Below are 12,595 nucleotides of genomic sequence, written 5' to 3'. Positions count from 1 at the left end.
TAATTACGAAATATCCGAAGATTTTACTCTCTTATATACACACATTAGTCATTAACGAATTGCAAGAAAAAATATAACATAATTAACATAACATTTTTTTAATTCGGTTAAATTAGTTCTTCTCTTTGACTTTAAAGCACCGTGTATTATTAAGATGATATTTGTTGTCATCAATAAAAAGATAAGGCTGTGCGTGCATGAAGTCGATATGATGTAAAATCTCGACATAATTAAGCTCTTGCCCTCGAGTGTAACCTCCTTAGAGGTTTTCCAAGGTACTGAAATTCCCGCGTACCCGTCAACGTCTAATGAGGGGATTGTGGATGAAGTTTCAGATTGGCATGAAGCAATTAAGGAGGACTTATTTACCTCGACATCTTTAGAATATATTAATAATGATGATCACCATTTTAGTCTTAATTTAATTATATAAAAATTGTAGATAAATATACATACATTACAGTTAGCAATTTTTTTCTTTTTACTAATGTTTGAAATAAATATATATAATGAGGCTCGAAAAAATCTATCAGTGAAAAATGTAAAAAAGTCCATCAGTAACTGTAAATTCTGTAAATTGAAACTCTGTTTCTATTGCTTTATGTGGATCGCTTCCGAAATCAATCTTTTATTAAGTACTTATTGTTAAGTACTATTTTATTTGTCTTGTTACATTCACACGAAAAATAAAGAATTTGTGTGCATCCGAATAGCTGATGTAGGTTCTGATGGGCTTTTTTACATTTTTCACTAATGTTTGAAAATTATATTTTTTATTTTTCATGGATATTTTAGAATTTAATTTTTTGCTATAAAAAGGAAAGTATACGTTTCGTATAATAATATATTTTTAAATATAATTTTTACTAATTATATTTATAATAAGTAAAAATAAATTACGAAAACAAAGATTTATTTTGATTACATGCAATATATGTAATATTATCTTACGTGCAAAAATTCTGTCTATAAATATTTCAAAAAATATGTCAACAATATTCTAAATTTCTACTTTTGATAACAGTTTTCTATAATTAATTTATGTTCATTATAATATTACCATCTTTGTGTAATTAGCTTAAGAATTCCCCGAGTCAGCGCGAAATTTCGTAAGATAAATTGCGCGAAATTCCTCCCAATAATCCATAGCGAGTGAACTCTTCGATGTTAAAGACTATCTCAATCCAAGACGAGATAAGAAAGATCATCCGAACAAAATTAAACTACCTCATCATCATTAGGACCTAATTACTAGAAGGTCTTGGACGCGGATGACATCGCTGACGAGCGGTCGAAGCAAGACGCTAACTACGTTCACGCACGCGCTCATCTTCGTCTCCACAGATACGCTTTCTGAGAAGCCTGGTGTCGGTATCAGCATCTTCAAGTAAGCTAGTTGGTCTAGGCGAAAGCTTATTAATGGGTGCCTGCTAGGTGGGACGGGGGAGGTTTTCGTAGAACGACGATGAGGAAGAACGGGTTGTGAGTCGACGGAGGTGGATGCTGGCTGGATAGCTCGAGATAGAGGGTAGAAAAAAGTAACAGACTCCCCGCAAATAACCCCCACGATGTTCGCGGTAGGCGTGTCCTGGACACGGGGTGATGGCAGAATCCGGCCAACCAGGATTCGGCGACGACGTGCGCCCCGGCCTTCTCTCGTCGAATGAAAAAATATTGACCGTACGAGGGGGTATCCTGCGGTCCATTTGGGGGTTGCGGAGGTGAAACATAACGGTCGACTGATTGTTAGGGATGGCGGGCGGGCAAGGAGGGTTACGAGGCGGCGGGTGAATACCCTCCTCGTCACGTACGGGATCATTAGCTGGATATCCTTGGTCCCGTTGGCCAACCCTATCCGATAGCGGTGATCCTCGTGCTTGACATCATTATCCTTGGATGCTGCAGAGCGCCAACGCGGTCCGATCATACTTCGTCGAAGGCGCCTTCGTAGTTCGGTCTTCCGATACTGCTACTGTCTCTTCTCGTGCTTTTGCCACTTCCTTGCTTTTATTTCCGTTTCGTTCGTACTTATTCATCAATTTATTCACCATTTGACAATCTGAGCAAGTTACAGTTATTCAATGAATCTGCAAAAATTGTGACAGTGCACGAATTTGTTGTTTATGATGGGATAATAATTAATCGATAATAAACATTGCTGTGATAATAATCTCATGACTTTCGATTTTGACATTGTGTGTTTTAAAGAGTTGTGAATGACAAGTTAATGTGACTAAAAAATGATACAATTTGTTTAATATAAAAAATACGTGATAAATTAGTATTTCTAATTATAACTTTGAGTGAACAATTGATGACAATGGTGAAGAAAAAAAACTAATCAAATATATTTAGTCGATTGGCATTTCTGCAGAAAGAATTTGTGATAAATGTTTATGCAAATAATATAACATTTTTAAAAAACTCAAATTTTTTTTGTGTGATTCGTTATCGAATTTGATTGTATTCTTTGAAGTCAAATTAATATCTGTGTTATGTAACGAAAAATATTAATAAACGTTTAATGCTAACCGTGGCTATATGATTGGAACATATTATCCATATCAAGAAAGTATTGAAGTAAAATAACAATTTCAAAAACATTTCAAAATGGAGACAAGTGATCCGTCGGGTAGACTAACGGCGGAAGACTTATCGGATTGCATAAGTGATAGCAGCCATTCGGAGTCTCAATTAAGAGCTTTTCAAAGTTATGAGCGCATCAAAGAGCTGAATCTGTCTATTGATAAAACCAAAGAAGATGCATCGACGGAACCGAAAGATTTTCATCTTAGTCTGGAAGGTGGCGATAGGACATCTCTCCGATTCAATGAATTTTCATGTGAAAATCCGACCAGAAATTTGACTATGACGTTGAATAAAACCAAAGATTTCGGTTACTCCGCCAATAATTTGACTGAAATTAATTATCCGTTGGAGAGATTGAACGAGAATGAGGAATCAACTGACGCCTCAACGCTTTGCAGACCAAAAAATTCCAGCGCTAAAAACGTGCTATTTAATTTGCGCGAGACGAAACAAAGGAGTCCTCATGCGTCGTTATCTTCTTTAGATAGGTATAGCAAGGATCTTAACTTCGTGGTAGAAAAGGAAATAAAGGACTTCGGCCTGCTCAAGAATTATAATCTCGATCGCATGAAAGAGTTCAATTTTTCCCTAGATAGAATGAGGGATACTCATATTAGCAGTTTGGCCCTTGAAAGATTGCGTGGTGGTGCTGGTTTATTAGAAAATTCGAGCATGTTAGATCACAAGGAATTTAGGAACTTGCAAGTACAGCCGAGGAATCCCGATCTTGAAGCAATAGCTTTGGAACGTATGAGACGCTCGCATCTACTTGGTACAGAACTATCCGCGCAAAATTTGTCAACGCAAGTGCCGCATTCGCATTCGATTACGCACATGCAACATTCACAACAACAGCAGCAACAACAAGCAAAGTCCTTCACCATCGACGCTATCTTAGGCTTAAGGAACAATCAGCGAGAAAAACGAAATCAGCAGCAACAATATAGAAAACATCAGGGTATTTATAACATTTTTTCTAATTTATTATATGTGTGTTAATTCTGGTTGTTATTAATTATATCTTTTTTGTTTATACAGCCAAATTAAATAAAAAACGAGAGATACATAGAAATATTATTTAAATTACAATTAATTACTGAATAATTTATTTTTATACAATGTTAAAGCAACATATTTTTAAAATTGTTCAATTAATTTTTATAACGCACATTAAATTCTCATAGGATATTACTTATTTGTCATAATATTTATTAGTTACTGTACAATAAAAATATTCTACGTTATAAAGTAAACAAGTAAAAAAAAAGTATTTTAAATATTTTGAACAAAATTAAATTTAAATTTACTTATTATATAAATAAAATAAATATTAAATATTAGTATATTATTTTTACAAAAAATTCAAAGCTTTATTTATTAAAATTAGAATCGCAATTAAGATAGAAATTATAATTTAAAATCAAAGCAAAATTATTTTAAAACAAAAATATTTAAAAGAATTGAAACTTGTAAGAAAACAATAATATTTTACTCTAAATACAAGAAACACATTTAATATTTTAACAGACTACTATATGTAATAAATGTATTATTTAGGCTGCGTTCACACAAGATGCATCATTTATCCTTGTTATTTACCGAATGTTAAACAAGGATAAATGATGCATTATGCACATTATGCGTGAAATGGAATGCACTCTTAATTGTATAAGAAACAATTGAAATGCTATTACGTGTACTGTATGATAATCGAAAGCGTATAACTTCAGATAAATTTTAGTTTCTACTAGAATGAATGTGTCAAATATCTAAATTTTCAACGTCGAAAAGAAAGCAATAGCATTCAAAATTTCTTAAATTTAAATACAGGTATAATATTTTTTTGTAAAATCTTCTAGAATATCTACATAATATATCTTCGGAAATTTATTAATGGATTACACTTAAATGCACGTGTGCAACTTAACCTTATTACATATACTCTTTTATTACTCACGTAGGGTATCTATTTAGGACACCTCAGGTTTATAAATTTATTAAAGGTATAAATGCTGTTTACGTTATTATATTTAGCACAAATTGTTTCACAATTTAAAAACAATTTTTGCATGTATTTTTATTTAAAAGGTGTATAAATATTATCCATCTTTACTTAATTGTAAATAAAAATTAAACAAAACAATAAAAATTGAGATATAATATTAGGCTATAGAAACATAGCATGCAAGTAATTACGTTAAAAAAGATCAGAATAATGTAAGATTATATTAAAATACATATATTGTATTTTAATATAGTTTTCGCTAGCTTTAAACTTTTGTTGCAGAGGATGTAATTAAATATTCCTTGTTGTTATTTTACACGTTTGCTTGCTATTTTCTTAGGTCAGGAAAGCTCAACAAAGAACAGTAGTTCGAGTTCTGGTTCTGGTGGAGGAGGCAAAGTGAAGAGGGTGCGAACAATTTTCACGGCAGAACAATTGGAACGACTGGAAGGTGAATTTGCACGTCAACAATACATGGTGGGCCCGGAAAGATTGTACTTGGCTCACGCACTTCGACTGACCGAAGCTCAAGTTAAAGTCTGGTTCCAAAATCGTCGTATTAAGTGGCGAAAGTTGCATCACGAGCAACAGAGTCAAAGAGTGCATGAGTTCCAGCGCACGTTGAATTCTTCGTTGGAACACGAAGACAGCAACGAAACTGACAAATGGTGAAACAGAAAATCACGATCTATGCGTTCCTAGATCGTGACTGTCACCTTGTTCCTTCTTTAACTACGCCGCTCTATCCTTTTCATTTCGTTATCCCAGGAAGCCGAGAAGTTATTCTACGCGGATGTAGTTGCAGATGAAATTTTGAACGTGCAATCTCCTGAAGAAGTATAATTTTATATAACTTCTTGTAAAATATCCACGTCGCATCTTTCTTTCATCACTCTCATCTCTGTGCTAATCATCTTGTCAGCTCTTAATATTGCATCATAAAATTCAAATGTTCTTTGAAGAAATTGTATTACAAATTGTGACGAAGAGAACTGTGTATCACAAAAAAAAATATTAATATTATAGATTGTGCTAAAGTGAGTTTCCTATTTCTTAAAACATTTCTTTCATAGTTTAGCTTATAAAATTGCCAAAATAAACCGATACGACATATTATATTATACGCGATAAATACGACAAGATTTATCGTGTTTTTAAAAAATTGTAAAAATATTTGTGATCAGCAAATTGTTATGATTAGAAGTGCAAATTACTTGAACAAAATTTAAACAAACAGAATAATTAAAATAATGATAAAGAATTGTGCCAAAAGCAAACAGTGAAAATAGAATAAATAATGAGGAACAAAATTTGAAGAAAGTGGAATATAATATTTGAGAATTAAGAAATTATAAATGTAAAGATTCATTTTTGACAAAGTTTAAATATCTATACAAGCTTTCTGACGAGAATGGAGCAAATTGGAAGATCTAAAAAGTACATTTCACCACACACGTCTACGTGGTCTGCTAATCAAACCGTTGATGGTAGAGTTCTACCTGATGTGTATTGGAAATATCCACAAAAAATACACAATCAAGATACCATTGACAAGAATACCAGGTAATTTTTGATAAATGACAAAACTTAAAGAAACATCCCATATAATCTCTTTTACAGACATATTAAAAATATTTAATTACAACTTTTTGCAACGAATACAACTCATACAGTATTTGAAGATTTACTTAAATTTATGTTAAATTTTGAATTTAAATGTATAACTTTATTAAAAGTATAATTTTAACTCTTGGCGTATAACGCTAGGGAAAAAATTCGATATCTCTCATAAATTGATAAAATCTTATAAAAGTGAGTCAAAAGCAGTTTTGTGATTTTTAGACGTCAACAAAGTCCTATGCCAGAATCGGTGAAGTATTATTCTTCCGCAAATTCTTACAAGACTTTAAAACATAACGCTTATCCATACTCAACACATCCAAAACAATCTTCTACTCTTCACGCGGAAGTACCACAGCGATACCAACAGACAAATTCAGCTAGAAATAAAGATCGTATTGATAATGATGTTATAAATAAAGATCGATATAAGACTCAACAAGAAGATGGGAATAACACAGAATATATCGATGAACTAGGAAATTTTACGGAAGATAATTTAGAAGAAGACGCTGAAGAGGAAGGTACAAAATGTGAATGTTATTTAATTATCTTTTTTTTTTACATAAAACTTTATTACGTTTAAAAAATTATTAAGAAAATATTAATAAATCTATAGTTCAAATATATAGTTCAATATAAATATATAGTTTAAATATATGTCTTTCAAAGAATATAAAAGAGTTAAATAATTTTAATTATCATTATATTTATTTTATTTTTATAAACAAAAGAAAGAAAAAACACAAAAGAGATTGATAATAGTATTAAGATATAATATTGAGAAAATACGAAAGTTTTTCTATAATAAATAAGCTATATTTATTTATAGAATAATTATATGATATTATTTAAAATGATTAAAAGCGACATAATTATTGAGATTGCATTTAATTTCTTGAAATAAAATGTTCCTACAGCGGAGAACAATCGATCTTTTCGAAATGACAAAAGAGTCGAGGAGTCCATCAATAAGGAATATGATGAGCAGGAAGCAGACGATGAAATAGATGAAGAATCTGATGCACCTGCCGAAACACAAGCTATACAACGCAATGCAGTTAAGAAAGATGCATTGTTGCGAGCACAGCGAATGCGAATGATTAACCAGCAACAAGATCCACATAGAATTCGTTATTTTCAACAAGCACCAAAACTATATCCAGCTTATCATTTACCAACAAGGTTTGTAATATAAATTCTTAAACACGAAAAGTTATTTTATTTAATTTTTTTATTTAATAACCGAAGAATTTAATGCTTCTATAATTGGAGAAAATACAATTTCTTATTATCTATTTATTAAGATTAGAAATTTATAAACATATTTTACTACACTTGCTTCATCTAATTTAGTTAATTCCAATTATTCCTCAATGTATGCTAGTTTAATCGCACTATTGCGTGGACAGTCCATTCAAAGCTAATGAAGAACTAAATGGATTGTGCACGACAAAGTAACATGAATCGCTAGAAATTAGAGACATAAACGCATGTTAAACAGGATACATTGTAATTAAACAGCTTAATGATAAATTATCTGTATTATGCTTTTGGTTTGATATTCTCTTTAATCATACATATTCTATCATCGATACGTCAAATTTCTGCGAGGTGCCTGTATGATTAGATACCATAACGCACATGAGCACGATATCCATGAAACATTGTCGGAGGAAGATCTGTACACGGCTCAAGCAGTGAAAAATTCTCCTCGAAGATTATCTATGGGCTATCAAAATTGGATTCCACAAAGGAGTTCAACAGATCGATATGACACAATGGCCTCGCTAACTCAACCGAATCACCGGGCAAGGCCAGAAGTAAAGTCATTTACAGAGGCAGAACTTGTTGATAGGAGAAAGTGTAGCCGTTGCGGTACTATCTCAACCAAGAAACCATCAATTTCGAGAAGGAACAATTGTAGATTCCAGATTAATCCTCACTTCTCGACAAAGACTCGTTTTGGTAAGTTAACAACATTTAAAAAAGTACAGTAATATTAATAATAACTTTGATTATTTATCATTACTATTTATCATTACAACCCTTCTTTAATTAATATTTTTAAATTTAGTTTTATATTCATTAACTTGAATTCATCATTAAGTTTTTGTATAAATATCAATGTTTATAGTATTCTTTAATTTTCTTACTTTTTTCAGGCGATGATGCGGAGATACTCGATCAATCTTGGTGCAGCCATTGTAAGCCGAAACATCATTTTGAAAGAAATATAGGGCCTTGTGAAATTCCACCCTCAGCTTTATATTCAATGAAATCACGACGTCCCAGGGATACTAATATACCATTGCACGAAACGTTAGAAGAAAAACATCCAATGGATGAGATATCGCATGAGTTCGCACGGATGTCATCCAGATATACCAAAGATACGCCAAATACTTTACGAGATAGAACCAGACATTCTGCACAGGCAGCACAAGGCGCAACTAGAATATCTGCTCGTTATGATCCTTAAATATTTTCCTAAATTTTATCACTTTTATAAGTCGTTGTCAAAGATTAAGAAAATTAATGTTTTACAGATGTAAAATATTAATTTTGAATAATTGATAAACATACATGAATTTGTCTTCTGAAATTTTGTTGTCTTTCAAAATTTTGATATTTTTAGAAAATAATGAAATTTGTTTTGTGTCTACTAAAATAACATCTTTTGAAATAAAGCTTTTAGAATAATTTTAATAAATAAATTACTGCGTGTTATAATATGGAATCGTGCGATCTATTAAAAATAAAAATTAACTATTTTGTTAAATAAAAAATAGGTTTACAAATAATGGACATTCTTAAAATGAACATTGCGCTATTTTCAGACTATCACTGAATATAGTTACATGCTAAACGAGAAACGTGATGAAATATAAAATTATCGATAACTGAGAGAAATATAAAACAATGAAAAATGACCTTACACTTTGTAACACAATCACAGATGCTACTTCTAGTTACAGTCAGTTCTCTTCTACCGTTTGTCTAACATATATTTTTGTAACTGTCTTTCAAATCGTGTAGATGTATTATGTGTAGTATAATTAAAAAATTATGCCACAAAGGCATGAAAAATTAGTTTCACAATGTACATACAAACTGAATAAAATCAATAGAGCTGACGAAGCGATTTAACATTTTTTTCTCATTGTAATTTTGAAGAGATAAACATCACTTTATGTCTTTTGGCACTGGCGCACAAAATCTACTGTAAATACGTGATACTATTATATAATTAATTATACGATAGACGTACGTATACATGTTAAACCGAGAATAAACTCTCAATCTGTACATTAAACATAAATGGTATGTTTAATTAATCCCAAATTAATATCCATACCTAAATTAATGTTTATATTATTTTTATTAACTATTTTCTACATAATTAATGGATTTTTTTTATGTACATTGAAAAAAGTAAAATAAGCTATAAGCACAACAAATATTATTCAACAGCATTTTAATATTGACAAAAAAATAGAATTAGACGAAAGAATTAGACTTTTGAATCGTGTAGGTGTATTTTGTGTAGTATAATAAAAAAGTTATGCTACGAAGATATAAATTATTATGAGATATTTTATGATTACGAAACATAGATATTTCAAATTTTATGGATAATGTGATAGGAAGAGTCACTCTACATTTTGTATGTAGTTTTCAAATAATTTTTTTTCTACTCGTGGGGTCAAAGTTAGAAAAGAGGGAGTACCTTTTTATATAACTATTGATCGAACGTAAAAGAGAAGCTTTGACTGAAGCTTTTATTTAAATATTAATAACGCTCTGTCATATTTACATTGAAAAATGCTTTATTAAATTATAAACTTAATATTCTTATTATACTATCAGAAGATGTTGTTTGTTGTAAAAGAGATGCAATAAAAAAGTTTAGATTTTTACAAAATATAATTAATTATTGTATGCAATAAACAAATTTTACATTTGCAATTAAATCTGGAATATGTAATATATTTCACAAAATGTATGAACATATGAAGTATTATTAAATATAATATTATATGAAGATTCTACATGAAAAATTAGATTTTATTGTTTTTATAAAATTTTTATTGTTTAATAAAAAGTTTATAAAAATGATGTAAGTATGTATTAAAAAATAAAAAAACTTGTTAGAGTTATTGAAATACATAAATCTTAATCTTTAATAATCTTGAAATATTAGCAGTCTCAAAAAGTACAATATTTGCCTTGTTATAAAATTTATGAAAGACTATAGTAACATGTATTACTAATACACACATAAATTGCATCACGCGTACTATTCCCTTATATAAAAATTTGACATGGATGATGGTTAGTAACTAATATTCGCTCGTTACGTGGAAGCCTCATTGTCACCGTGATAAATTAGCATAGGACCCGTGTCAAAGCATCACAAAAAGCCCTTGATGCACAATCATGTAGACTTCGCCATTACGGAGATACGGAGAAAGATATCAATCAATTCGTAATGTACCATTTTATCACAAATTCCATTTATTCAAAATTAATTGGTACGGCTGTTATTACTATTACGGTATCCTCTCTATAATTAACATCATCACATATACTTTAAAACTCATTATCGGTAAATCATAAATCCTCATATGCATGTGTTTTCTCGAATTATAAATGAATAAAATAATTTATATAAATTACTAAATTGTTTCTTTTATTTTTAATTTAGAGAGAAAGCTGAGTTTAAAAAAGCTATTATGCAAGATTACTTTTTAAATTTTAGTTAAGAAAAATAACACGATAATTTCATTCAATTTTTGTTTAATAATCTATAAAATTTTAGAGTTTGGAATATCTCACAACTGTACTGTATTGTAAAAAAAAAATTTTGACTTTTATATAAAAACAGAACTTAAAAATATGTTTTTATTGTGAAATACAGCTAGGTAAAATATTAAAAAAAAAAAGAGATAAAATTATTATTATTATGGTTAAAATTTTTCCTATCTCTTTTACATTTCCAGGTAAATTAATAATTTACAAAATTCCTAGAAACCAGTGAATCGTCGTACAAAGAAGCTTTTGCATAGATAAAGCTACACGATGAGATCGAAATCGTCACGAGGCGAAAAAACGAAGGCGAGATAAGCTTCGATATCTCGCGCTACAACCCTGTGCGAGATGTAAGCTCCGCCTATCCCTCGATTACAGCGGGACTTGCAAGAGCCCTGCAACCCCCACTTTCCGGTGGAGGGTATCCCAACCCCTGCTCCATCGTCGTTGGCATCCGCGGCATTCCAATTAGCTCGCGAATCAAAAGAGCCCCACTGCCTTTGTGGGGTCTCACCCTACCCCCAGTAAACTCGCTCGTTCTCTCTCTATCGCCCTATCTCGTTAACCACCCCCTCTCTGTCCGTCTATCTATCCGCCTTGCTATCTGCTTTATCGCACTTTCCATATATTTATCTTTCTGTCTAAATCACTACGCTCATATACATGCAGTCTTCCACACGGTATTTTATACTTGTTTCATTAGTACGTACGTTTATAATGCATTTTTTAGAAATATAAAATTATCCAACATTAAAATAATCTGACGTTGCTTATATATTTATTTTATGTTTTGAAAAATCGCACTTAGTATAAAATAAAAATGAAGACAAAATTCTAAATTATATTTATACAAATCGTATGCAATTTATGTTTAGAAAAACAGAATAGAGTAATAAAAAAATATACAATTCATAATAAATGAATTAAGAACGTTACAGAAAATTTCTTAGATTACTTAATCGTCTGTTTTCTTTGCTTTATAAAATTAATATTTTCATATTCTATGTAAAGTGTATAGACAAAATAATAAAAGAAATCTCTTTTATACCGTTCTCTCTTCGCCTTCACTGTATATTCAGTTTTTCCTTTTTCTTTACATCTTTTCCCTTCCAAGCTTTCCCTTCCTCATGCCCCTTACTGCCCTTCTGCTTATATTTGTTGTTCTTTTTATCATTCTCCCTCTCTCACTAAATTGTTTCCTCCTCTTCTGCGTCCTTCACTTGCAGATGGGCTTTTTAGTGGAATAAAACCAAGCAACGCTAAAGAGCGGCTGTTACGAGAGAACTGAGGAGGGATGGATGGGATTAACCGCAGTTTTAATCGTGAACCTTCTTTGATGGGCGAAATTCATATAAACGCATGAGCACTTTAGTAAAACGACCGTATTATGTTGCTCGAGTTTAAATGCTATGCAAATCTTTGAAGTTGGTTTCGAATTATAAACTAATCAGTTCATTTATAAAACATACATATGATTACATTTACTAACTAAAATATTTGCTAACGATATTATGCAGTTAAGTTTATGTAAAAATATTTATAATAATTGATGATATATATTTCATACTT

At 30.8% G+C, this 12,595-nt stretch overlaps 2 protein-coding genes across 3 annotated transcripts; both read left to right on the top strand.

The window, feature by feature from the left end:
• Positions 1-2,610: 2,610 nt before the first annotated feature.
• LOC108753725 lies at positions 2,611-5,266 on the top strand. Its single transcript, XM_018495587.1, has 2 exons — positions 2,611-3,547; positions 4,935-5,266. The coding sequence occupies exons 1-2, from the start codon at positions 2,611-2,613 to the stop codon at positions 5,264-5,266; spliced, it is 1,269 nt and encodes a 422-aa protein (XP_018351089.1).
• LOC108753735 lies at positions 4,307-8,721 on the top strand. Of its 2 annotated transcripts, none has more exons than XM_018495598.1 (8): positions 4,307-4,419; positions 4,935-5,045; positions 5,363-5,631; positions 5,993-6,157; positions 6,437-6,738; positions 7,135-7,399; positions 7,845-8,182; positions 8,380-8,721. In XM_018495598.1, the coding sequence occupies exons 4-8, from the start codon at positions 6,006-6,008 to the stop codon at positions 8,694-8,696; spliced, it is 1,374 nt and encodes a 457-aa protein (XP_018351100.1). In that variant the 5' UTR covers positions 4,307-4,419; positions 4,935-5,045; positions 5,363-5,631; positions 5,993-6,005; the 3' UTR covers positions 8,697-8,721. The 2 variants fall into 2 exon arrangements, with proteins under 2 accessions (XP_018351100.1, XP_018351099.1); XM_018495597.1 differs by having other exon boundaries at positions 6,422-6,738.
• The last annotated feature ends 3,874 nt before the right edge of the window (positions 8,722-12,595 follow it).

Source organism: Trachymyrmex septentrionalis, unplaced genomic scaffold (genome assembly GCF_001594115.1).
Source record: "Trachymyrmex septentrionalis isolate Tsep2-gDNA-1 unplaced genomic scaffold, Tsep1.0 scaffold71, whole genome shotgun sequence".
Lineage (NCBI taxonomy): Eukaryota > Metazoa > Arthropoda > Insecta > Hymenoptera > Formicidae > Trachymyrmex > Trachymyrmex septentrionalis.
This window is presented reverse-complemented; position numbering and strand designations above follow the sequence as displayed.

What these genes read in the sequence shown, in the direction of transcription:
- LOC108753735 (XM_018495597.1), top strand. Translation starts at nt 6,006, where the DNA reads ATGGAGCAAATTGGAAGATCTAAAAAGTACATTTCACCACACACGTCT. An exon ending in GCTTATCATTTACCAACAAG is followed by an intron (nt 7,400 to 7,844) that starts GTTTGTAATATA and finishes CTGTATGATTAG; the next exon opens with ATACCATAACGCACATGAGC. An exon ending in CTCGACAAAGACTCGTTTTG is followed by an intron (nt 8,183 to 8,379) that starts GTAAGTTAACAA and finishes TACTTTTTTCAG; the next exon opens with GCGATGATGCGGAGATACTC.
- LOC108753725 (XM_018495587.1), top strand. Translation starts at nt 2,611, where the DNA reads ATGGAGACAAGTGATCCGTCGGGTAGACTAACGGCGGAAGACTTATCG. An exon ending in ACAATATAGAAAACATCAGG is followed by an intron (nt 3,548 to 4,934) that starts GTATTTATAACA and finishes CTATTTTCTTAG; the next exon opens with GTCAGGAAAGCTCAACAAAG.